The 26,842-nt window shown below is 45.3% G+C and overlaps 1 protein-coding gene across 2 annotated transcripts in view; it reads right to left on the reverse strand.

Moving 5' to 3' along the window:
- LOC144120719 (tyrosine-protein kinase CSK-like) overlaps positions 1–23,343 on the reverse strand; it is a 30,208-nt gene extending 6,865 nt beyond the window's left edge. Inside the window, exons 1-12 of one of the 2 annotated variants that reach the window (XR_013312480.1) lie at positions 23,204–23,343; positions 22,403–22,519; positions 19,821–19,931; positions 18,675–18,775; positions 16,066–16,285; positions 14,802–14,967; positions 14,584–14,680; positions 12,580–12,741; positions 11,977–12,076; positions 10,845–10,940; positions 8,843–8,929; positions 7,167–7,301 (exon numbers count right to left, since the gene is read on the reverse strand). Coding sequence is in view for 1 of the 2 variants with exons in the window: in XM_077653375.1 (XP_077509501.1) it covers positions 7,167–7,301; positions 8,843–8,929; positions 10,845–10,940; positions 11,977–12,076; positions 12,580–12,741; positions 14,584–14,680; positions 14,802–14,967; positions 16,066–16,285; positions 18,675–18,775; positions 19,821–19,931 (1,275 nt within the window). In the remaining variant the exon portion in view is untranslated. The remainder of the gene's footprint in view (positions 1–7,166; positions 7,302–8,842; positions 8,930–10,844; positions 10,941–11,976; positions 12,077–12,579; positions 12,742–14,583; positions 14,681–14,801; positions 14,968–16,065; positions 16,286–18,674; positions 18,776–19,820; positions 19,932–22,402; positions 22,520–23,203) is intronic. The other variant, XM_077653375.1, reaches the window with a different exon arrangement.
- Positions 23,344–26,842: the final 3,499 nt, after the last annotated feature.

Consider the following 26,842-nt stretch of genomic DNA (forward strand, 5'->3'; position numbering starts at 1 on the left):
GCTGTGCCAGCGGCTGCCCCCCGACTACACCGACAAGGTGCTCCGCTTTCAGAAGTATGTCATCCTAAAGGCGTTTTCCCCAAGGGAATTGTAGTTCGCGCCCAAGAAAAGGGCTGGATGGACGATGAGCTTGTGCCCGACTGGGTAAAAAGCGTTTGGGAGAAGCGCCCAGGCGCCATGCTGGCCTGACGATCGCTCCTCGTCTTGGACAGCTTCCGCGGTCACTTGACGGGTAGGGTTAAGGAACGCCTGCGCGGTATCCGCACAGACATGGCCGTGATACCAGGCGGCCTCACCGGCACGCTGCAACCCCTGGATGTAAGCGTCAATCGGCCTTTTAAGGTTGAATTTCGAAGGCAGTATTCGGAATGGATGGCCAATGGCAATCACGACGAGACGCCGACAGGGCGGCTTAAGAGGGCACCGCTCGCGACTGTGCTTGGATAGATTTTGTCAGCGTGGAATTCCATGTCGACCGACATTGTAACCCGGAGTTTCAAAGTGACCGGAATTTCAAACAGTTTAGACGGGACCGAAGACGACTTTCTGTGGGCTGAACATTTACCTGAACACAGCACCAGCTCGGAGTCTGAAGACTCCGTGAGTGATGCCTGAACGGTAAATAAATGCCGCGCATTCCAGATTGGTTTGCTTTCACTTGAAAAAAAAAAATTTTTTTTCGAAAATTGCGTGTATGGCGGGCCGCGCCCCGAAATTTGCCCCCCGAATCTGGGAAAAAAAAGTGCGGCCCATACACGCGTTTATACGGTATTTTGAATTTTTATTTGCTTTATTGATCTTCTAATTTATTAATTTCTTATTTTATTTTACTGTAAATTGTGGAGAAATCAATTATTAATTGTGAAAAAAAAAAAGACTCCATGTATCGATCGAATTACATAACGAGGCCTGGGGTGCTGCCTGATCTTGGTGACCTGAACTGACAACGCACTCCCTCGCCAGAACAGGATTTGGCGCAACCTTCTATGAACAAACAAAAGACAAGCGTAGCAAGGGGCGGCAGAAAGTTAGGTGGCCAGATGAGATTAAGAAGTTTGTGGGGATACGGTGGCCACAGCTGGCAAAGGACAGGGTTAATTGGGGAGACATGGGAGAGGCCATGGCCCTGCAGCTGATGATGACGGTATTTCAAAATGCATGCAATTTTACACCTTCTTTTTAAGAATGACTAGAAATTTCAGGTGTTCTGAAACCACGCACACACCCCATTAATACTGAAATGATTAACAGAAAGCTGACTTACAGGAAAATATTTTACAGCCAAAAATCCACGTTTACACGCTACATTTGCTCTTCCTGCTCCCCCAACAAAAGGAGATTAGCATGAGGGGAGAAGCGTCAGTAACCCTATATTGTATTCCTTTTTGAAAAGAAGAGAGGGGGATGCCTCTCAATATGCGTGGACCAGAACTACAGGTGGTTGTCGCCAGCTTTTGAGTTTTCAAACAATGGTGGTTTCCCTCCATCTCAACCTGCTACGGTCGCACTACAGTAGAATCCCGATAAACGGAAGTCGGTTAAACGGAACCAACGCTTAAATGGAACAAACGCCTCGCAGTTGGTTGGTTTTGTATTAAGGCAATGTAAAAAAAATCTCGTTAATCGGAACAAAAATTTTCTGACCATTGTATAAACGGAACCAAAAATAGGCTCGAAACCACAACTTGGCGTGAATGTGCAGCCCCATCGCGGTACGCATCACCTTTGGACGTTTCCGGTTTTCTCGCACACTGCAACCACATCGCTTGCTTTCCATCACGGTGTGCTTGCAGTTGTGTTCAGCTAGGCTTAAGCCTTACATCCGCTGTTGAGTGTCGTCTGCGACATTTCGTCGCGAAGTCAGCATCCGATGGCAGTGGAGAATCACCCTCACAATGCCCTTACGTTAGAAAGGAAGGTGGAGATAATCAACGACTTCGAGAGTGGTCGCTTCACAAAAACAGCGCTTGCGACGAACTACGCTGTCCCCAAGAGCAGCCTCACGAGGATGCTTCAGTACAAGGATAGGCTGCGCTGCGGCAGTGTTTTGGGACATCACGCTTTGGCCCTCAAAGAAAATTACTGCGGGTGGCCAACCACAAAGATCTGGAGAAGTTCCTGGTGGTTTGGCTGCGGAGAGCCCGCAGTGAAAACATTCCGATCAGCGGGCCACTCATTCACGCGCAAGCAGAAGAATTTGTTCTACAGCTCGGCATCGAAGGTTTCTCGTGCAGCGAAGGATGGTTGACGACATTTAAAGATCGGAATGCCATAGTGTGTCGTGCCGTTTCAGGGGAGGCTGCCGCTGCAGACACAACAGCAAGCGGGGACTGGCAAGCAAGATGGCTCTCCAAAATTCTGCAGAAGTGAGCAGCCTGTCTAGTATGGGTGGCGCCATCCAAAGAAAATGGTTACGAGAGCTAAAACAAGCAAACATAAAGTCCTCTTTCACAAGCCAATAAATTGCATTTCCCACTGATTTCCACGGAATAAGTGGACTATTGACACTTTTTTTAAATTTCAGTAGTGCTTTGAAAAAGAAAGTACACTGCTTACTGCTTTTGTGCAATAAAGTTTGTGCCCATAGTGTACCGTTCTCTTTATTATCTATAGATTTTGCATTTGAGATCCGCTTCCGCGGAGGCTGCCAACTGCACGCACAGCTGCCTCATCGGGACCAAGCAGCGCGGAACGGATTGCGAAATCCTGAACCTTCTCTCTCTAAACGAAACTCCTGATAAACGGAACATACTTTCCCGGTCCCTTGAGGTTCCGTTTAACGAGAGTCCATGTACGTTTGAATCTCTACTGTGAACACAACAGGGAAGAGCACATGGTATGAGGCCCTTACATTTTTAAAAATTTATTGCGGATAAGCTAGAGACCAGTGGTGGTGAGGATATGGCACCACTGCACCCTAGATTCAGTGAAAATTCCAGACTCTTCCAGTGAAATATCAGAAATTTCAATGACTCTGTTGTGTCCTTTCAACTACTTCCCTCACAGTAAAATTTAGGGGCATCTTTCGCTTTTCATTTTGAAAAAGGAAAGTTGGTCAACTCTAACTTTCAGGTGGACGAGCAGGTCTGGCCGGCAACTGGATTGCAGCTATTGGCTGCTGTCTGTGAGCAATAACTTTTGGTTGGAAGACATGTTTGCCGAGAAGCTGACTTGCAAAGTTTCTGGCTTCCCTCAGTCCACCAACATTGAACTCTCACTCCCTCAAATGGACAGCTTTCAAAATTGGTTTTGGTTGGTTTTGAGGAAAGGAAATGATGCAGTAACTCCCTCACATATCTCAGTAGACACCCAAACCCCACCTTAAGGGAAGGGATAAAGGAGGGAGCGAAAGAAAAAAGGAACAAAGAGGTGCATAGTGGAGGTCTCGAGAATAATTTCAACCACCTGGGAACCTTTAACCTGCAATGATGTGGCATAGCACATGGGCGTCTTTTTGTGTTTTGCCTCCATGGAAGCACAACCAGGACCTTGGCGGATGGGGCGCATTCCATCAGCGCCGGTGCCTGATGGGCGGCACGCCATCCCAAGAAAACGTGCCGCTTGTGTCGGTGCACCCCATTCTGGCTTTTACGCGCCACCACACCACACGAAAAGTTAGGAGCACTGCGGCACCATTACGTACGACCGCGAATCCAACGTGTCCGCAGTCGTACCAAGTGTCGCAGGCAGTTATCATCATCTATTAACTCCCAGCGAAACGTACTGCGCAGGCGAAATTCAGTTGCCACCTTTTGCCTAAAATACTAAAAATCTGGTGCAACTGACTCATCCAGCTATCACTACCGTATTTACTCGAATGTAACGCGAGTTTTTTCCCCTTAAAGTCTACCCTCGCGCTATAATCGAATACCGCACTTCGATTGGCCTATAGCAGTGCCGCGGTGCAGCCATTTCAAAGCAATCAGCTTGGTTTCGGTTTCCGCAGTTTTGCGATCTTATGCTGGCAACATGGGCACCACGGAAGCCAAATCCTCATCCATCTAAAGTCAAAGCGTTGTTCTCTGTCACTTTTTTGTGTTCGTTGCGACCTCGCGCTCAACGCATCGTCGCATCGTGTTCTTGTGGTGTCGCTCGCAATGTATTGATTCAGTGCATACGAGAGCAACGCGTCATGCTCAGTGCGACGCTCATTTTAAGAGAAAAGCGATCCTGTTAGCTGAAGAGGTCGGGAATTCTGCGGCAGCTCGAAGACTTGACCTCAACGAGTCAGCCATCCGCGGATGGTGGCTGCAGCGGTAGGGGCTTTATAAATGTGAGCCCGACCGCAAAGGATTTCGTGAGCCTCGCCACAGCCATCACGTCCAGCTGGAGAAAAAAAGTGGCGGACTTTGTTATCGAGCAGCGCAACTGTCTCATGGGGGTCAGTGTCGAGCTGATCCATTGGAAAGTTAGAGACGTTGCTCGGGAGATAAGAAGTTCAGAGCATCTCGTGGGTGGGCCCAAATGTTCATGAAGAGGAGTGGAATCTCTCTGCGATGAACAATATCGATGCGGCAGAAATTACCGGGAGACTTTGATTGCGAAAAGGAGGACTCCATTTCTGAGAACTCGGCTTCCAAAAGCGAGGAAGATAAGAAACATGTTGCCCACGATGTCTATTAAAGGTAACGTATATAAACACATGTAAGGGCCACACCCGTGTATGGGCCGCACCGTTTTCCAGAAGGAAATATTAGAAAAAAAAAAATAATATCCATGTAAGGGTTGCACCCTAACTTTCCACATGAAAAGACTTCGACCGGAATAGATTTCGAAATGCACGTGCCGTGGCCTCCGTGATCAGCACTGGCTGTGAGCAACGGCGTGCTTCATCGCGGAGGCGACGCATGTGCACAGGAGCTTCCATGTGACGCCCACGGATGGCACCAGAGGCCGCGGCTCATTATCATCATCGTCAACTTTTTCCTCCGCCGCGAGTTCAGCCAGCTCCCACTATCCATATCGGCATCAGTATCACCAGCTCTAGCGTTTTGTTGCTGTCAAAGGTACGGGTGTTAGTAGTAGCACGGAAGCGCTGTAGTTTTAGCAGTTTTAGCACTATAAGGCAAGCACCTTAATAGCTACATGGCTGGGAGTTTGCTATAGAAAACGGCGGCAGGCAGGAAACAACGTTTTTACTTAAAAAAAAAAGCTTTTTTTCGTAAATCGCGTGTATGGGCCGCCCCCCAAAAACTGGCTCTCAAATCTGGGAAAAAAGTGCGACTCTTACACGTGTTTATACGGTACTTTGTTTAGAGTCCCTAAGACTCGCGTTACATTCGCGCTTGCTTTTATTTTTTCCTGCTGGGCAGCACGCAGTGTCACCCCTAGTGCTACATTCGCGGTCGCATTACATTCGAGTAAATACGATAATCTAACACCCCCAGGTCATGAAAGGCAGGAAGCTACGTCGTGTTTTCAGGCATCAGTGTTATTGAGCATAAAATTTTAACCATGGGTTTTTAAAAACATGGTTCATGTGCTACGGATGCAAAAAAAGAATGTTACACAATTTATCTACCCATTGCAAGATTAACGGATACAATAAAAGCTCGATAATTCGAACTTCAGGGGCACTGGAAAAATTGGTAGAATTATCCGATGTTCAACTTATCGAATGACCACGAAAGAACTGACAAGACCGGCTTGCATTATGGCAAATTTATTTGGTGAAAGATTGGACAATGATTGGCAGTCTTGAGATGAGAACAGCACGATAATGACTATATTTCACATTTCCTTCAGGGCAGCATTGCGAATGTTACACAATTTATCTACCCATTGCAAGATTAATTGATACAATAAAAGCTCAATAATTCCAACTTCAGGGGGACTGGAAAAATTGGTAGAATTATCCGATATTCAACTTATCAAATTACCACGAAAGAACTGACAATAACGGCTTGCATTATGGCAAATTTATTTGGTGAAAGATTGGACAATGGTTGGCAGTCTTGAGATGAGAACAGCACGATAATGACTATATTTCACATTTCCTTAAGGGCAGCATTGCGTACACATTGTTGAGAGCGTTGACTCAGAACTGCTCCAAAATGTAAGGGCCCCCTCGGCATCCTCCCCTGTGCGACGCAGACGCGGTCCACTGGAGCCTATTTACAAGAGAACGCTTCACCTCCTTCCAACTGGATTAGACGTGCTTCGCAGTACAAACAGCAAACGGCATGGTGCAATGGAAGAATAGAAGAGCAAGTAGATGGAAGCGAGGAAAATGTGCAGCGGCGCCAATCAGTGTCCAAAAATGCGCACAGCTGTGCTCGGTAAGCAGGCTGATGTGCGGCCGGTATGTTGCCGCATGCTGGCACGAAGCTCAGAAAAGCGAGACTGGAACTAGGTATGCAGTCAGATGATTCTCGGATAATGGGCCGTCTGTTTTCCGTAACTCCTGCCGCTGCGCGCAAGTCAGAGTGCACGGGCGACCATGCAGCATGCAATTCAGGTTTGAGTGGGGCTAATTTGATGACCACTTGGCGTGCCGGTCATTCCCAGACGCGGCTTTCTTTCAGGAGCCGTTCAAATTAACCAGTATGTAGCATCCGAACTAAAGGGTATCTGACGTCATAGATTTGCATCGGCACTGGCCAGAACGGCACTGGCAGTTTGAATTATCCGGATATCCGAATTAACGGGGATCGAATAATTGAGCTTTTACTGTACTAACCAACACTTTAACAGAAATCACAGCCCAAGAGTTTCGCGAGCTTTGCCCTAGACATGCACCCCATGCTGTACAATAAAAAGCAAAACATAATGGCTAAAGTATCAAACAGAAATACCATGGCTTTGAGCACAAGACCAAACGAAGCAAGACTTCCACAACTCGTTCCGGAGGCTACAGTGACCAAAAGTGTAACCATCAGGCAGGTCACGAGTGAGGCACGTCTGAACATGAGTACAAGAGATTCTGCGTTCATTCAATCTAAGCCCACACATCTGTCATTTATTCCTCGCTTGTCGTTCCTCGCATTCCTCCATACAGAAGTTGTGAGACGGGGTTTTACAGATTCGCTATGTTTAATAGCAAACAAATTCAGTTTCCCCCAACAAACACCTACACCAAGTAGTCTTAGAGTTATAACTGCCCACGCTCAATTAAAACACGGGCTGTACCTGCAGGTGAGAAATGTGTGAGAAATGGGTGAGCATACCTGCGCAAAGGTGGGCCTTTCCTGGGGCTCCTCCTGCCAGGCAGCACGCATGAGCTCGTAGACTTCGCTAGGGCACCCCTCGGGTGACTCCATGCGGTAGCCCTTGCTCACATGACGCACCACGTCGGCCAGGGGCTGAACGCACACGCACGCACACAATGCATCAGTGAATCTCTTGTATTTAAACTGGTACAACTTGCCACAAGTGCACATGCTTCCTCCTTGGCCAACCAGAAACAACTGCAGTTATTTCTCATGACGTGCACACTGACCACTTTCATGACAGCTTTAAGGGACAACGAAGACAAACTGAAGTTCGCCTGCATCAACAGGTTACTGCGTTCTGATGGAAAAGGAGCTACTTTCATTGAATGCGGATATTTTATAAGCCTGAAAAGGCTAACAAAGGAAATGCAGGTACCACCGCCACTGGCCGTTTTCGCAACGAAACTGCACTGACGTCAAGACTGTTTCGCAAACGGATATCTGAAGTTAGTTACACCGTCAACAAGAGTTTTAATTGTGTGGTGAAAATAAAAACATTACACGTGCAAATTAATTTTCTAAGCAAGTAATTCATCTTTTGCTGCCCCACAAATGTCACTATAGCCCACAAAGAAAGACCCAAACAATCAATCAAAACAAGAAAAATGTGAAGTAGTTGTCCTCAGTATCAATTTAGATGTTTCCATTACTATGGAACATGGTACCAGCGCAAGAAACAAGGACGAAGGGAGAAGAAAGACAACACGAACGCCGGCGTGCTCTTCTCCCTTCGTCCTTGTTTCTTGCGCTGGTACCATGTTCCATAATAATGCAAACCAACTAGCCCAACTGTCTACCCTTAGATGTTTCCCTGTTCCATGGAACCGCAATAATGGAAGACAAAAGTGAGGAACCCTCGAAAGGACCACATGACCTCCACATTTCCCTCTATCCAGTCCTCCACTCCTTATTCCTTCCATTCCTTTAGTGTTTTTCACTTGGTACATACACCTCCCATACACTTGTCTACTCGGTCTTTAACTCCAAAAAAAATAATGACGAGGTTGGAGCTGGGACTTTCGCCACACCACAAGTGCAAGTGAGAACTCCCTCTGTTGAACTAAAGGGAAGAATGGCGCAGCACCAATTAACGAGGACAGCACACACATGCACAAGCGCCAATTTTCAACTTTAATGTTTGGCTGCCACTACGCCGAATTTATACAAAGCAACATGCCCTTCAATGTAAAGAAAACCAAAACAGTGACGCATGTGGACGCAATTTGCGAAGCAACAAAACATGATAATGCGCATGGGAAACACCATGGTGACCACACTAAGCTGAACAGCAGCACATGGAACATCCCTGTCGAAGATGACAAACTGCACAAAACAAGGGGTAAAAAAACGGGAAGAAAACAAGCTGTTTTCTTGAATCCTATGGGACTGTTTTTTTGAATCCTATGGGAAACCAACCAAATGGTCTCACACTGTTCCTGTCATCCGAGAGTTCATCTTAGCTGAGTTCATCATAACAGGGGACTATCAAACAAAAACTGCTTTATGGGCCGAAATAAAGAAAGATGTGGCCAATACTAGAAATGTCATACCACTTGCTGAGACCTTTAGACAATGTATAATGGTTTTGAATTCAACTAAGTTACAAGTAAAAAAAAAAGTCTCGAACTTACGATTCTTGGGTATGGCACCCGACCAAAGGAGTAAATCTCCCACAGCAGGATGCCGAAGCTCCACATGTCTGACTTGTTCGAAAATTTCTGCGCAGAAGGTAAGTTCAAAGGTTCAGAAACATTACATGAGTCACAGGCATTGCTTGAAAGGTAAACTGTCCTGTGGTACACTGACATAGGCTGAGCTACAAATGCGGCTTAGTTTTATGCACACGGCTGCACGAAAGCATATCTGTCAAAAATATATTTTCTACTGAAACGATAGAGTTCAGACTAAACTATGAATACAGTCAATTAAAAAAAAATGCCTGTGAGAGCATTTGCCTTAAAACACTTTATTACCCTACAAACCTGTGTATGGGGCACACCCAGTTTTCCGGAAGGTAATATTAAAAAAAATAATATCCCTGTAAGGACTACACCCAAACTTTCCACGACCCATGCGGGAATGGCCTTCGAAATGCATGCGCCATGGTCTCCACGATCAGCTCCGGCTGCGAGCAATGGTGCGCTTAATCGCGAAGGCGACACATGTGCACAGGAGCTTCCAGGTGCTGGCCACAGATGGCGCACATGGCCATAGCTCATCATTACCAATGTCAACTTTTTCTTCCGCCGCGAGCTCCAGCTATCCATATCAGTGTCAGTATCACCAGCTCCAGCCTTTGTGGCTGTCAAAGGTACGAGAGTTGTGGTAGCATGTTAGTCCACCGTAGATGCGGCTTTTGCGAGCTGCCGCCGAGCCTTGCAGTTTTAGCACGATGGGCAAGCACCTTAATAGCTGCACGGCTAGGGGTTTGCTGTCGCTGTCAAACGCAGCAAGCGTGCGACGGGTAGGAAATTTGACGTGGCCGTGAAGTGCGTCCAACTATGGTGCAACCAAAAGGATGCATCGAGGAACACAAGCAGCAAAAAGCATGCTTTCCAAGGCAACCCATGCAAGTTTCTTGAACTGAAAGTAGAGCTGCTCTGCTAAGTGATGGAAGTGTGGAACAACGGCTACGCGTTGACAGCGGACATGCTGCGGGACTTCTTCTGGGATGAGCATGCACTAGAGAGCAGCGAGTCTGAATACTCCACGAGTGACGACTGAACATAGAATAAATGCTGCAAATTCCCTTATTGGGGTGTTTCTACTTTAAAAAAAAAATTTTATTCACAAATCGCACGCACGGACCGTACCCCGAAAATTGGCCCTCAAATATGGAAAAAAAAATGCGGCCCTTGCATCCGTTTATATGGTAGTGCACTGGAAGTTAAGCTGTAACCTTATCTCAGTAACAAGTAATGCAACAGGTGCCAAAAAAAGAAAACCAGCCCAACCTGAACAACCAAGTCAAGAGTGTTTCATTAACTCATATAGTATGCCTATCGTCCCACATGTATGATACCACGTTTTTGCACAGTAACTGTAAAAGTTTATTACGTAGAAGCCTGCACCTGCTAGCCTAGATTCAAGAGGGGCTAAAAATTTCTTGTGCAAGAGTTGTGTGCGTTCAGTTCTGTGCATTGTTTGCGTTCAGGAAGATCTGCTTGACACCATTTTTGAAACTCAACCCTATCGACTGCGTTGTAATTCTGCAAGAAAAATAATTCTTGCTCGATGACATAAGGAAACCACCGCGCGGGATAAGAAATAGGTTTTCTTGCATTAATGTTAAATGTTTGAAGCTTTACTACACATAACGGGTAGCGAATTTGCTTAGTACATTGTACATTGTAGGAGGGCCCAAAAGCCTGTGTTATGACAAATATTTTGACCAATAAAAGATTGATTCTGAATCGTGAAGTGAAGTGAAATAAACATTTAATATTGAAAAATTAATTTTTTTTTTCAAGTTTCTGAAGTTTTGGCACACTATATGGATTAAACAAAGCAAAGAGGTACAACAAATTCGTGACTATTTAAAGCTACAAGACAGATGTCACCACAAGCTACTACAAACCAATATTAGTGCATACCTGTAATTACAATACAGAGGCTCTTTGCTACTTCACTTACGTTGCATTTGAGTGCTTCAGGGGCTGTCCACTTGATGGGAAACTTGCCACCTTCCAAATTGTCACTCTCGTCTCTCGCCAGCCCAAAGTCCGAAACCTGCACCCAACCACAACTTTCACTTTAGTCTGTTATATTTAAACACTAAAGAAAACACACTGAAATTATTATCACTCTGTCTTGTCATCGAGGGTAAGTATGAGCATGAAATTTTTCTAGTGGACCCCCTAGCTGCAGTCTTGCATCAAACAAAACAACTTTAAATGTGTATGGCAAGTCATTTAGTGCTAGTATAAAGCAAACATAGCCCAACAATATTCCGCAGCACTGGTAAACATTTATTAGAGATTCTGTGCTTTATTCCCAACAGCTCACGGTTCAATGGCTCAATAAGTGCCTGTTCAAGCTGAGAGTGAGGGAATTTGAAGCTGCAGGTTCCTTTCCCCAAGGCATGCACCCTGGAAAGCTGAGCACAAGGCCGGGCGATAACCTCGTACCCATTTGAAGAAACCGGCCAGCAGTAGGCCAGCAGTAGCAGTTGAATCCACTCCCTCCCAAAGCCGAGGTGGGGACCGCACCACATTTGTACTCCGTGGGCCACCACTTTCGACAACAGCATTGACAAACTTTAGAATGCAACTTAGACAGCCCTGTGACAGGCAAAATTTAAAATTTGCTATCGGGTTCAGATTTGTTACAACAAATTCACTTCATAAAGCTTTTACAAAGCTGTCTCAGAGTTTCATGCTAAAGAATTGAGTTCGTCTTAAGAAACAGCGGAACAAATGGGACAAGAAAGAGACAACAGGACAAGCGCTGGAAATGAGGGAAGTGAAAGAGCCCGATGTAGAAGAAATAAAATGCACAGAGAGGCATTTGGGCTAGTTGGTGTGGGTTTATCTTAAGGAACAGCGCAGAGGACGGGACAAGAAAAGACAACAGAACGAGCATTGCGTTTTCTTTCTTGTCCCGTCCTTTGCGCAGTTTCTTAACCCAGACCAACTAGCCCAAATGTCTACTCTTGTGTAAGAATTGAGATCCTGCTAAAGTGTGTTTAGATGTCTAAGGACAAAACAGTGCCCGCAACGAGGAAGTGTCCTAGGACAAAAACAGCAAAGTGTCACAGCGTTCACACCTTGGCCATGCAATCATCCGAGATGAGCACATTCCGAGCAGCCAGGTCTCGATGCACCACATGCTTGGACTCCAGGTATGCCATGCCCGCACACGTGTCACTGCAGTGCCAAAGGTTTCACATCTTTATGGATAGCATAGACAACGAAATACATATACCACTAGCAAAGCCCAAGTCATGGTATATGTGACAAATGGGACAGTGAGGACAGACTGAAGTTACCGTGTATCAATAGACTAAGCGTCCTGATCAAAATGACGCTACTGCCGCTGAAAATGGAACTTTTATAAGCTACAAAGAGTAAGAAATTAAACACAGGGGTCACCATCACCGTCTTTGGAAGCAAATGATAGCGCGTAAGACCAATTTTTATGTGCAGATCCCAGGAGTTAGGCTACACCATCATTCACACCTGTGTGGTGATCATGGAGTCAATTTAGGCCTTCAGATGACGAGTTTGAGCCAAGCAGTGGGAACAAAACAAGTTCCATTTTTAAATCCAAAGATTTCAGCAATGAATGCATTTTTGTTGCCAATTTGCGCATCCACACAACCACAGGATTCCACAGCCATTTGGTCAATTGGTCAATTCCTTGTACTGACGTGGCAAAGTTGATCTGGTCGAGGCGGGTGACATGGAGCCTTCCCCGAGAGCGCAGGTAGTCCACCAGGGATCCCTTGGCCATGTATTCGGTGACGATTTGCAGAGAGCTCTCTTCAATCACAAGCCCAAGGAGCTGCACCAGGTTTGGGTGGCGCAGAGACCTGCATTTATTTGACACCCATGAGTCTGGCTGCACCTACAACCACTGAGCTCTCTGCACAACCCTTCTTTCTTCCTGTTTTGAGCAAGGCTGACCTGTCCATTTCACTGCTACAAGTACAGTAGGCTTGCGATAACTCTAACTCAGATAACTCATACTTTTTGTTAATTCAGGAAAATTTCGAAATTTTGGTTGGCTCACTATATTTTCAATGCATTTTAAAGCCACTTAATTCATGAAATCTAAGGTCTGACGAAATCTCGTCTGGTCGGGTGAATACATGTGAGAAAATTTCAACGCACTTGCTGAACACGTTGAAAAACGCGAAGCATGATACCGCTTGAGAAGAAGGGGCAGTTATCGGCCGTGAGAAAAACTGGATGTCACGCCAATATCTGGAGTCCTTGATTATCCAGACAACAGATCACACGCTCAACCGTAACATCGGCAATCTACCGCCCTCGTACACTAGATGCCTGCGACGATTAGTACAACGTACCTAAGCTTTGTGTGCAAAATTATTCCTTCAGTGAACAAGGCTCCCTTTCGTATGGAAGTCGAAACGTCTCTGTCATCTTGACTACACCTTTATTTGGTTGGCGCTTTTTTATTTTCTCCCACTTAATTCGTACTGCGGCTTCTCTAAAATTCTGTGAATTCAAACTTTATGTTTTGCCCCAACGCTCCCCGTGCACGAACAGCGGCAACAGAGGTCGAATACGTCACATTTGCAGCCCCGTGTGGAATGAAAATGCGGCCCCTCCAACACTCAAGACACGGTCCGAAGAGGGACCAAGTTGGCCGGTGTTGTCCCGTCGCCGCGTAGTTTCGTTTTCTGAGCTTCGCTGCCAGCCCGTGACGATTGCAGCTATCGGCCGCGCTTCAGCAAGCAAAGCCAAACTTGGCTTTTTTTTTTTATAAAAGCCGTCTTGCCAGTCTGGCGCAAATGTGTATTTCCGTCATTTCCGCCCGTGTGTCCTGTGTGCTGATAATGCGCTCTCATTGTGCTCGTTATGTGGTGAAGCCTTCTTACATGGACACCGCGGCTCGTGAGGAGGCTCCACGGCTACTGCATTTCACCTGTGATGGAGGCCGCACAAGGCCCTACTATTCTGGAGCCATTCTGCTTTGATATTCCCAACAATGGGCATACAGTATGCCATGATGGAATTACAAAAAATCGTAGCTGCCGCACAGTTTTTACTCTAAAGCAGATGAGCGCTGCCGATTTTTTTCATTACTTAAATCTGCTGTGGTGCAAAACAGCTTTTGAAAGTTTTTTTGTAGCCATTCAATAATTCGGCCTTCAGATAATCTGGGCATTTTTCCCGTCTTGGGGTCCCAACGCACATGGTTTCACTCTATTGCGAAACCAGTGCATCATCAATTACATTTTTTCAGACATGCAACCAGTTTTTGAGACTGCTGGTTAAGTAAACATATAACTGCATTTCACTCACATTTTATGTTCTAAAGCTTTGAGCTTCACACTGAGAAAGAGACCAAATACTATTTGCATGCATAGATATCCATGAAGCACATCGCATCTAGTCTTGGATCATGCTAAGGTCCATTTCTGATCATTCAAACAAAAATCTCTAGTCCCTTAAGTTTAAATTAATGAAAGTTTACTGCCGCAGAGCAAAAGTCTACTAAGCAAATGATTTTGAAACTGCACCTCGGACTTGAAAAAAGCATGGAGCCAATCCAATGGGGAATTTCGCAAGTGGAATGAACAAACAACTTCAATGTACCAACATATTTCACGGATGCTTGGAGGACTACCCAACGAATGAAAACAAACACAGACCAACCACGAATAATGCCAACAGTAGGCACTTACGTCATCAGAGATGCTTCAGCAATGAGCATGTTCTTGCCAGACTCCTTGATTTTCTTGACTGCCACCTTCTGACCTTTGTAGTTAGCAAGCAAAACATCTGCACATGGAAGAAAAAAAAAGACATTCTAAACGCTGACAAAAAAATTACAAAATAAAACGAATAAGCTGGTATCCACACAAAAATGACATCAACATGCCATTCCCAGTTTCAGCCTTACCTCCAAACTCGCCTTTGCCAATGTTCTCGATCACTTGCAGATCCTGCTTCTTGATGGCCCAGCCAGCCATCTCAAAGGCTCGGTGGTCGATGGCCAACTCACCACCTTGCTTGGGCACCGAGCGCGAGAGCCGCGTGCACAGTCCATCCGCATCTTGCTCGTAATGCTGGTGAAAAGAAGAGAAGAAAAAGAGACGCTGGCACTCACGTTCACGCAGTCCAGAAGTACAGTGGAGCGTAGATCACATCACATCAGTTCAATGAATAAAAAAAGACCCCTCTAATGCCTAGGGGCTTTGTCTTTTTTCAGCCCACTCCTAAGTTCAGCAGTGACTGGTGGTTGCTGCAGGGGAAAGCATACTTTTGAATGCAACCTATGATGTCAATGCACAAGTAAATGTTTTCAAATCAAAGCAAACAGTTTGTGACTGTAAACATATTAGTGGAAAAAAAGGCAGTCCATTCGAGCTCATTTGAACAGTTCACTTGAACCGGAACGAAGGCAACTTGCCATGCACCTACACCCAATATTTACGTCACATTTTTTGCATACAAGTATGTAAGCAACCCCGTCCCCACTACTCTGAACAAGAAACCTTCTTTAATTTTTACTATGGTCACTGACTGCTTCCTCATTTCACCGTGTGAAAAGACAGTGGCTGGTCTCATACATGGGACATAAGTTTAATACCACTACCAGAAAAGTGACAGGGCACTAAACTTATCTATGAAAGAAGACCAACCACTCACAGCCTTGGCATCATCTGTCTGCATTTGGTAGCCAGAAAGACAACCCTTTCAAAGTGCTCACATTTACCATAGGGCTGCTCATCAATATTTCCAAGTGGTCGCGAACACACTGAAATGTTTGGTTTGGTTTACAGGGGTTTAACACCCCAAAGCGACTCAGGCTATGAAAGACGTCGTGTGAAGGGCTCCGGATATTTCCACAACCTGGGGTTTTAAACGTGCACTGAAACTGCACAGTACACGAGCCTCTAGCACTCTGCCTCCAACTAAATGTGACTGCCACAGCCCCGTTGAAATGTTCTGAGGAAATTCATCTCACTGTGGTTTTCATACCAATGCTCAGGACGAGAAGGGAGCGCTTGTTCACCATGCATATCCTTCCATTAGCTCTTTCTTCTTTCTGCTTTCTTTTCTCTTTCTTTTGCATGATATCATGACATGGTCACTAGCTCGCATCAATATCCCCACATGCAGAGCCCCGCTTCGCGGCTGAGGCACACAAAGAAACCACCCACCTCGATCAGCTGTGGCAGGCCCTCGAAGTACTCCTCTTCGTCAATGGTCAGCTTGCCCAAACGGTAGATGACACGGTAGTGCTCCACTTTGGAGCGGAAGCACACGCAGAGCGTGTAGTCACCTGGGTAGTTCGTGCTCTCGCGCACCAGGAAGAGCCCATCTTCCCGAGGCTGAAGAAGCATCTCTGCTCGCTCCCGGCTGATCTTGCCGTGGAACCACCTGCGCATGAAATCAGACACTCACTCACCTTGTGTGCAACACAGGACACACTCAAATGATGTTCCTGTCTAGGAAGGTCGAATTCCAAATTCCATATTATAATCTCACTGGTCTCAAATTATTCTCCATATTTAGTATCACCATCAGCCCAATTACGTCCGCTGCATGACAGAAGAATCCCTGGCTGGCATCTGCTTAACCTTGTCCTGCACCAGTGGCGGCCAACCTATTGGCACAAACTTCCCAATCTCATCCACACGGTTCTTTTGGAATCCACTCAGTTACCCTAATGGACCATTATATGCCCTGCCAATGTCCATTTCCTCTTCTTCATTTCAGCTATAGGATATCATTAGCTCACGTTGCTCCCTACCCGTTTCACATCATTACTCCTTTTATATTCCTATCCTGGCTCGCTGCACAGTTATCATACATTTTCTTCAATTAAAATTTAAGCAAACTTATCATAATCATACTGCCTCTAACAACCTTCTTTATACATTGATCTCTGCTGTCACCTTGCTTCAACACGTGTCTTTATTGTATGCTAATCGAAGCAGGAGAGAAAAGGAAGATCATTCTTACGGTGCAAACTTCAACAATGAAAGGAAGGGAAACCTTAGTCCGCTCATTGATGTTTAGGCAAGAGGACTAGTTGAAACACGATGAAAATGCCCAGATGAAAACAACTCCTCTTGTTAAAATACTGACCCCTAGACTGAAACCTCCCGCTTCTTGTCCCAAGTTCGCACCCTATATCGAGGTGTAGTATGTAGTTCATCACAAATATGCTTCCGGTGCCCTCCAGCTTTGGCCTCCAGTCATTCTTCATCCAAGGGCAAAAATGTGCATGACCTCTCCGTGAACACAATGTTTCACTTGGATCTAGGCCACATCAAAAACTGATATTGGAAGAAACTATCTGCTTGTATATTAACTGCATCCATCAACTCTGCTGTTACTGCTGACGGCTGTCAAAAAACTCTAAAAAACCACTTGCATCATGGCAAATTTAAGTGGTAAAAAACTGGGTAACGGTCATCTGCTGTTGAGATGAAAACAATGCGGTAACGATGATTTTTTAAAATTCCGTCGAATTCTTTAACGCGTATACACACTACTGAGAGTGTCTTAAGCAGAACTGCTCATGGGTGACCACGATCTCTTTCAAGATGCAACATGGTAGCGGTGCGGCCTGTTCTCATGCGGTGGCATCGTTTATGAGGAGGCTTCACCCCACCAGCAGTGAAAAGCACCTAAAGAGCTCACAGTTTCAGCACACTGGAAGGCCAGAAGGATCACAAGGATGGAAGCGGGGGAAGTGTGAACTGGCACCACATGGCATGAGGTTTCAAAAAAGTGAAAAGCCACTGACAAGTTAATAACCGTTCTAAATGACCATGAACCCTCCATGAAAATGACGCGCAGCTTTGCTCGGCCACATGGCTGGCTGAAGTGCGGCCAATAGGTGCCTGTTGCCACGGGCATACTGCGGGCATGGCAGAGAACTCCAGAAACGAAACGATATGCCCAAACAGTTCCTCGGCTTAGTGATAGGGGTCGTCCAATTGTCATCACACTAGCCGTTGGGTGAATGCCACTGTTGCATGGGGAACAATATACAATGCAAGCCGGGCCTGAGGACAGATATTTGTACAATCACTAACCAAGCCGGTCATACCTCGACATGGCGTCGCTTTGAGCTCATTTGAACTAACCAGTACGAGCACTAGCGTCCAAATTAATGAATGCCCAATGCCGCAGACTTACATGGGCCTAGGGTGGCCACTCCGTGGCAGTCCAAATGATCCGAATTTCTGAATTTGTAGGATTTTACTGTAGTGGTATACTTAGGCAACATTATCTTGCACTTGTTTTTCCACTGTTTATTCCTTTTCAGCCAATTAAAAAAATTGCTTCATTTGAATGCCTCTTTCAATTTGGCAGAACTTAAAACTAATGACCTTTGCAGAAGGGTTGAAATGCGGGCCAGTTGGTTCATAGTAACTTGAAAAAAAAAAAACAGTCACAAAAGACAAGGGACAAGAAAAGGAGTGTACACGCCACAACGCCAGTCACTGTAGCGTGTACATTCCTTCTCTTGTCCCTTGTCTTTTGTGACTGGTTTTTTTTCAAGTTAATGACCTTTCATTGCACGCAGGAAGTATGGCAATCACAAAGTGGTAAAATGTGCCACTGATGCAGAAAGAACCTGTAGGCAATGCCTGCAGAAAGCTGCTTTGAGCAATTTCACGATTACACAATGGCCTAGAATGCACCATATCTGCCCCCTCCCCTGCATCTTTGAGCGTCCTTCGTTTTAGCCATGAACACATCAAACTTATTCTCTACGACACAGAAAACTTTGCAGCATGAATATCAGACTCACGGCATAGAGTTGAGCTTGACCTCTGCCCTGCGGAGGATGTAGTTGAGCGGTATGAGACCTTCCCGACCATCACTGTGCCGTGCCCGGAACCAGTTGCAGTCCTGAAGGGATACAGGAACACAAGCCAACACATAGTTAAGAATGCATCACAACCAAGTACAGCAGAATAAGGGTTTCTTCAATGTAATGCAGGGATGCTAAAAGCCACAAATACCGAAAGAAACGTAACAAATTTTAGCGGTTTTAAGGTGCAGGAAGGTTTGAAAGAAAAGAGTACAGAAAAATGCAGCACATTGCAGGTCAAAATCGAACCCAGGATGGGTGCAGTGGAACAAAACTAGGGTCCTTTCCACTTTTATCCCCTTCAGGCACTGATTATAAGGATGTGCGAATAGTACTTTTCCAATACCAAAACGAATACCAACAGTGTAGCTATACACCGAATCAAATATGAAGTGGATATAGGTTGATTAGTTTTACAAATATTTGTGACTTGTGCGAATAAGCAAAGCAGTGTGGCACCATAGCTGTCAAAAACGCAACACGGATCTCCAGTAGAGGATACACAATTTGGACAAACAAGTCATACACAATACACAAGTCAGTATATTGGCTCTGTGGCCATTATGTCATGTGTATATTAGCCCTACACCTCAATAGATGAGAGGATGTGAGAGCTACATATGAGCCATTGCCTCCGAAGGTCGGGCATCAAAGCATGGTGTGCTAAATCTGCCTGAGCAAAAGTTCTGCTTCTCACAGTATTAAAGGCCGTGCATCAGCATTGTGAACACTTAGAGACACATGTCAGTAGTCAATACAATTAATTCTTTAGCTTTTCAAACATCAATGCCTTATTCATCAGCTGTACACTGCTGACAACACGACTAAACGGTTAAAAAACAGACAGTGATATTGAAAGAAATAGGAGCATTATATACAGCACAAAATAGCAACAAAAGGAACAGCAAATGCAACACATTACAATTATTCTCAATATGTTTCAGTGGATATTACATGGAATATAACTGTATGCAATATACCTTCCGCTATGCCATACCGAGAAAAGCACACAGAAACAGTAATGAAATCAAACACTTCCAACTGGGAGGAAAGGAATCTCAATGGCATGGTAAAACCTCTCACCGGAGTGTCGGAGACAATAGTCATGATGTCCCCCTTGGTAAAAGACAGGTCTTCACTTGACTTGCCATTGAAATTGTAGCGGGCCACCACTTCCGTACCTGACGGCAACATCTGCACACAAAGACAAAATAGAGAGAATTTGAGCTCAAGCTTACCTTACAGGTCTCATTATATATGGGTTGCACCAACATAGTAGTGGCTGCCATGTTTGAGACCAGAAGCACAGCGTAAGCCTGCATGCTTTTCTAATTTATTTATCGTCATCTGTTCCGGCCAGTACTGTGGAAGCTATGCCTTGGACTCCATCATGTCGCCCGAGACGTGAGATGACGCCCACGTATATTTGACACATGCACATTTTCAAGCATTGTGCATAAGAGGAAGAAAAACCTGCATTATTCATGAATATGCTGCCCCTCTACAAGGGTTGCATCCCAAAATGTACTGTGGTAATAAGAGCAACAGTAAGCCACTTGCAACTCTTCTGAACAGATTGGTAACACCAAATGTAGGCCACAAGAAGGCCGGAATCTATGTTGAATATAAAAGAATGGAACACTAAACTGCAGGACTTGTTCTAAAGAGCAATGAAAGCAGTTAAATTTGCTCCATACACTATTACTGCACTCTATGGCAAACATATGAGCAGCTAAAACATGCTCAAAAAGAAATTTCACTACACTGAAGGCTGCACTGTGTTCAATTCCAGTAACTTATGTGCGTTTCTTGCTTCCATATTTAATTTTTTACCAAACAAATGGCTGTTTCTTGCTAGTAGTGTAATCTGCAGCATTACGCTTAAGCTTAATAAGTTGCGGGGTCACTGTTTCCTGCTGTTCACCATAATATTTCAGTTTTCAAGCTATAGCTGCCCTCTTCTCTAACTTTTTTCTATGTGAGTTGGCAATGCCATTACTGTGGTTACAAACTACTGCTACACATGCCACCTCACCATGCTTTGATGTCGTGTTTATAGCATTTCAATGACTAGTCCAACTAGGAGTGTGAGGTTCTACGGCAAGCAAGTAACAATGTGCATGTGACTTCTTTCAGAGCTGGGAGGGTGTATGAAGGCTGTGCTATTGCTCTGTGTGCTCAACCGTGCTATGATGAAACAACAGCATCTGGTAGCTGCAAATGGCCTGCACAGGTGAAAGCATATAGTTCATTTGCATTAACTGCAAGGAGCTGCCACTGCATCAAAACTGGACGTGCCAATGCAGAATATGCACACATAAATGCAGGCCAATCGAAGGTGTTGCCAGCAAAGCCATAGATGTATTAATAAGCACAGCAAGAGTCTGGACTGGAACCATGGCTCGAGAAGTAACAGCATACAGACTCATACATACTAAGGTGAGTTACTGGTCAGACACCTACTCGTCTATAAGTCCTCATGCTCAGTGGTAGCGGGATATACAGCATCTCTACAAATTGGTTGGTTTACTTACGCAGTAACAAAACAGTGCTAAAGACCAGGACAACCAATGAACTCCAGAGAGACACAATGCTGACTGAACGCCGAATGCAAGTAAATGTCTGTCTTCGTTCTTTGGGCTGTTTTATTTCCAGTATGTATCACAGCACTCATTTTACAGTGCTCAATTTCTAATAGTACCCATGCCCCTTCCATAGATACCATGCAAAAGATTATAGTATAGCCTACATACAACTAAGAAAAGTGACAACACATTCAGCCTTTATCAAACCATCAGGCAGCCACACACTGGCGTAAGAAGCACCGTATTTCCTGCTGAAAACTGCCACTGAGTGGTGGCCTTTGTCAGTACAGAGAACCTGGCATCTTGAGTTAAGTAAAACATTAAATATCTCAATACGGGTGTCCAGATTGATTTTTCTAAGATTACTATAGCCATCTCAGTGAAGCCAAAAAAAGAAATGTGTGCCCCCATTTTATGCTGTAGGGCCCTAAAAGAGTGATCCAGTCTTATTGCATCATGCACAAGAGCTGAAATATGTAAAATGTTTTCTTGACACATGATTGTGCAAAAATGGTAGTTCAAATAGCTGGTTATCCAGAGTGGATAATGTCATAAGACTGCACATTTCTAATGCAACTTCGTTCGGCTGTCCGCTTTATGCATTCTCATAGTGCAACCAGTAATAAACACGAGGATGACCATTATAGGATGGCTGGTGACATCCAATCTTTTGAACAACTTCTAGACAAAGTCTGCGGAAGAAGCAAGAATTGAATCGTGATAGCGAGCATAACGCTGCTCCACAACCTTCCAATATTGCGCAGTCTTCAGTGAGCAGTCAGCAACTTAAAGTAAATGCAGCACTACACCAATAACACCCACGAACAATAAGCATAACGTCCCGGACTTGACGCGAACGCTGTACCATGCATAATGCTACAGCAGTATTTTGAATGGAAGTGTGCGGTTTGATTTCAAAGTGTACGGTTCAAGTTTTTAGTTCACACTTGCTTTTAACTGCATGTGCAGTTATATGAAAGTGCAGATGACACTGAAGTGCGCCAACACGCCCACAGGGATGTCCCACAGATACGCAATACAGAGATCGGAACTACCAAGATAACGGGCACATCTACTCACTTTGTCAACAGCTCGCTGACAGCATGTCAGAGGCGCTCAGCCATCGCAGGCAAGGACAGGGTTGTTTTCAGTGCCGCTTTTGCCGGCGCAGGACATTCCACAGCCCAAGCAACTCTCCTGCACGGCAAAAAAGCGTGCGATTCGGACTCCTTGCGGCTGCAACCCGACACCGCGGAAACGCGACACGCGTTCTGCGCGTCCGTCGACTTGCAGAATGCGTTGCGTTGTTAGGTCACTGCGCAATTGCTACTCGGAGGGCTACTTTCGTCCAGTCAGACACATACAAAAGCTTAACGGCAGCGGCACTCCTAACGACGACCACGACGCTAGCAGCCAGGAATGATTAATCGCTCAGGGCGTGTTGCTCTCTTTCGCACTGAAGTGTTGCCGCGGTGTCAGGGGGCATTTCAAAGGTGTGCGCTTGATAACACGAAATCTTAGCAATAAATTAACCGGTAACTCCTGATAAGTACTCTTAAGCAGAAAGAGGCTGCTGTAAAATGGCATGCAAACAGGAGAGGTCGACTCTATTAAAAAAACAACGTAAGTGCAGCATGAGAGGTTATCGATCGCTACAGGAACATCATAAGTGCGTTATGCAGCAGCTTGCCACGCGAAAAACCTGTACTGTATTTGTATAGGTCATGAGAAAACAAAATTCGATGCACAACGACTGCAATGAACTACTAGTGTGATGCAAAAGCCGCTCGACAGCGCCTACTGCACGGCCTACGCGTTAAGGCTTTACGTACGGAACGCTTAATACGGATTAGGCTTACAGCTCATTAGCCAGATACTCACGGCTTTGAATAAGGAACACTTTGGACTATAAAATTCCATATATGTCTAAAGGAAACCGCAACGGTGACATTCCCACACTTCAGTGTTGACTCGGTGTCACCCATAAAAATCTGCCATTGCACCTGGCAGCATTTCGATGCCTGCCTTTCCTTTCTACGAGGTCAGTTTCTGTTTGCATCAAACAGATGGCGCCACGCATCTAAACAATCGCGGCCTTCGAGTTTGTGAATCATTAAATAACAAAAGTTTGCAGTTTTTTTCGGTGGTCGTGACGTTACATAATCGGCTTTGCCGCAAGGAGTTCGACGGCTTCGCTATTACTCCTGTAAGGATCTCAGATTCAACATACTGTGCGGATTAACGCATTTCGGCATCATTTGAAACTTGTGACTCATCACCAACCACTCTTAATTTCAAGAGCCAGATTTTACTGTCTTTTAAAGGGCATGTAGGATGAGGAGGGTCTTTGTTCATTATGTATAATTGCAGCGTTGTGCATCACTTATGTGGTCATTAATTTCAGTGCAAAATATTTCGCCCCGAACTCGCGACGCTGGCGCCATCTTCCGGTGCAGCTGCAAATATTTCAAAGATTTGAGCCAAAATGATGCCTAAAATAGAATCCAAGAGCGCTTTCTGTGCAGTTCCTTAAAAAAATTACCTTAATTTTGAGTAATATATGCCCAAGCAACTCCATCAGGACAGAACACGCTGCATTTATTCAAAGTAAACAAGTTCAATAACAAATTTAGGCACGATTTTTATTCTGATAATTTTAAACACTATTGCTGCCCTGAAAACAACTACTTAAAAAGGCATTGAAATTTGTGTCTGATTGCTTTTTTTAATTACCTTTTATTCCAATCCGTCGCAGGTTTTGCCGCTGTTACGTGTGCTAAATGAAAATGTCGTCCGGCGGGAAGAAGGGAGGGAAATTCAAACCTTTTCGTTAGCCACCAGACTTCTCTATTTTTCCTATCCAGTCTAGGCGTTTAGGTTATTTCTTTATACGTTATGAGAGGGCCTTTATTCCCACTCAGGGGCCCTTCCAGGGCAGCTCGGGAGTATAATTATCGAGCGAGGCTGTGAACAGCCTCATTCCCACGAATGCCCTCGTGAGCAGGAACGCATATGAGGGAGACCTCTCTGCTTGAGGGGTATCTTAGTAATTCGGCAGTTTGACTGGAGACCACCCCCTTACAAAAGTTGTGAACAGCTGTCTTACTGTCAGACAAGATGATCTTGGCTTTGGTACTGACGCACGCTAGGGCAATAGCAGCCTCCTCTTCCACTAACGCATTCCTAGTGTTAATTGATGCTACAGTCACTTTCTCCCCATTCCCATCAACGGCGGCAATGACGAAGGCGCCATCGGACCCACAGGCTGCGTCGCAGAAGGCTATGTTACCCGGCAGGTCCCGGGCAAGATTGTTCGTAATTGTTCGAGCTCTATGTCTCATCCTTTCTTTGCCATGCTCCTGGTGCATGTTCTTAAGTATACTGGCAATTTTGAGACGCTTCCGTATGTCTAGGGGGATTAGTTCTGCAGTATACGGGTGTTTCCTCTTACTTTCCCCTAGATCATTGAGGATCTGCCTGTCTGTTATTAAAGAGCTAAGCCCCCAAATTTGCGCTTCTCTTACTGCCCTGGTGATCTCCGCACAGGTATTGTGGACTCCCATACTAAGCAGTTTCCCCGTTGAGGAGTTAGGTGGGATGCCGAGAGCTCTTTTGTATGCATTTCGTAACAGAAGCGAACAACAGTGTGCCCCATTAAACGTCATAATAGAAGGTTTGAAACAGCCACTTAGCAGCACAGCGCGAGCATGTGATCAGTTCCATTCACACATCTCCATTAAAGGAAAAGGAATCAGCTACCACATGACCGTTGTAACACCGCTATGCTGGTGCGTTCGCCTCGTGTTGCGGTTTTTCGGAATAATAAGCGAATTTCCGAGAAGGAACAAGGAACCGGAGAATAAAGAGAGGTTATTCGGAAGGATAAAAAAGCGAAATTATATTTGCATCTGCTTGCATTACGGAACGGGAATATACAGAATTAGTGTGACATTCGGAAGGGGAAGTCACCGATCAAAAGCTTCGACGGTGTTATACAGGTTTTTCTGGCTTCGTGCTTTTTTAATCAAATGAGCAGGTGTCCGCGTTAGGAACCGCCTAAGTTACATTCTCTCGCCTGTGCCGACTACTCAAGTTTCTGTTAAGTCAGCTGGTAATGTACATCAGGATCCCCTTTATTTGACTGCAAGGCAAGAGCCATGACGTCAGCGCCGGCAACGAACATGAACAAGAAGTAGTCTTACTTGGGGCCATCCGCGCTGCGACGAATTTATTGCGTGCTTGTTGGACTGAACTTATTTGTTTGCGGCATCAAACAAAGCTACCGCGGGTCAACGTGAGTTACGTGCTTTGCGCGCTCCCGGGAGTTTGAGCCGACCGGAAGGCAGCTACGGATGCTACGCCAGCGGGGCAAGGGGGAGGAAGAGTGGCGTGCTGTGACAGTGACACTCCTTCCGGGAAGACCAGAGGGGTGAGTCTTCCTGTAGGCTCGGACTGAACGGATATTGCGGCGCAGCACGGAAAGCTAAGAGGGAACTGTGACATCCGGTTGTCCAAACAGGGGAAACCGAACACCAAGCGTCATTGCATGAACACTGCGGAGATGCGATACAACTCCGCTTCGGGAGCGGTACTCGCCGGAGTAAGACGTGGCAACTGCAAAAAGTGTCGACCTCAAAATTTCGACCTCACTGAATGACGACCATACTCAACCTCAAACTCACACGTGAGGTTGAGGTCTGATTTGCTGACCTCACTCACAAAGTATCGAGCCGTCGCCGATCTCACCTCAACCTCACCTCACGAACGTGAGGTAGAGGTCATTTTGAGGTTGAGGTTGACCTCATGAGGTCGAAATCTTATGAGGTTACCCACCTCTGGAGCAGGTACACAGGTTTTTTTTTTCTTCTGCCCCGAATTTCCAAAGAAAGGGCGCTGCATATGCACATTTTCACATCCACCGTCAGGCTATATTGTGACGAAGTAGAAGACGAATTGTGCAGTGGCGCAGGCAGTCCGCCATTAAAATTATTCTGTAGCCATCTGTCATCTCATCTCATTCATCAGCTGGCCGTCATGTAACAATATGAGGTTTGGCAGCCACTGCAAACGCGGCAAAATATGGCAGACAGTTACCTAAAGTGTTTTACAAAGTTTTAATTAGCGATTTCAGAGGCAACATGCAATCACGTCCGCATAAAATTTTACAAGTTCATAGCCATATACATTAAGACACAGTGTTAATAAATCTGAACGTGCATGTCCGGCTACGCTACAATAATAATAATATAACACAACCCATACAGAAATGTCCTATGGCCGGCTATAGTATTTTGGCCCGAATAGCTATAAACCTTTCCTATTTCTATCTATAGCTGTATATACAGGCTTATATATTTTTCTATAGAGAGCTTAAGACAGTTGTAAGGTTCCAAGGCTATAGCTTTAGTGGCATAAATTTTTCAATAGCTGGCAATAAGCACCTCTGTGGGTGCTTATAGACGTTCATGAAAGGCCATAGACGGACATAGCTTTTTCCACAGACGCCTATAGGACGTTTTT

Source organism: Amblyomma americanum, chromosome 2 (genome assembly GCF_052857255.1).
Source record: "Amblyomma americanum isolate KBUSLIRL-KWMA chromosome 2, ASM5285725v1, whole genome shotgun sequence".
Taxonomy (NCBI): domain Eukaryota; kingdom Metazoa; phylum Arthropoda; class Arachnida; order Ixodida; family Ixodidae; genus Amblyomma; species Amblyomma americanum.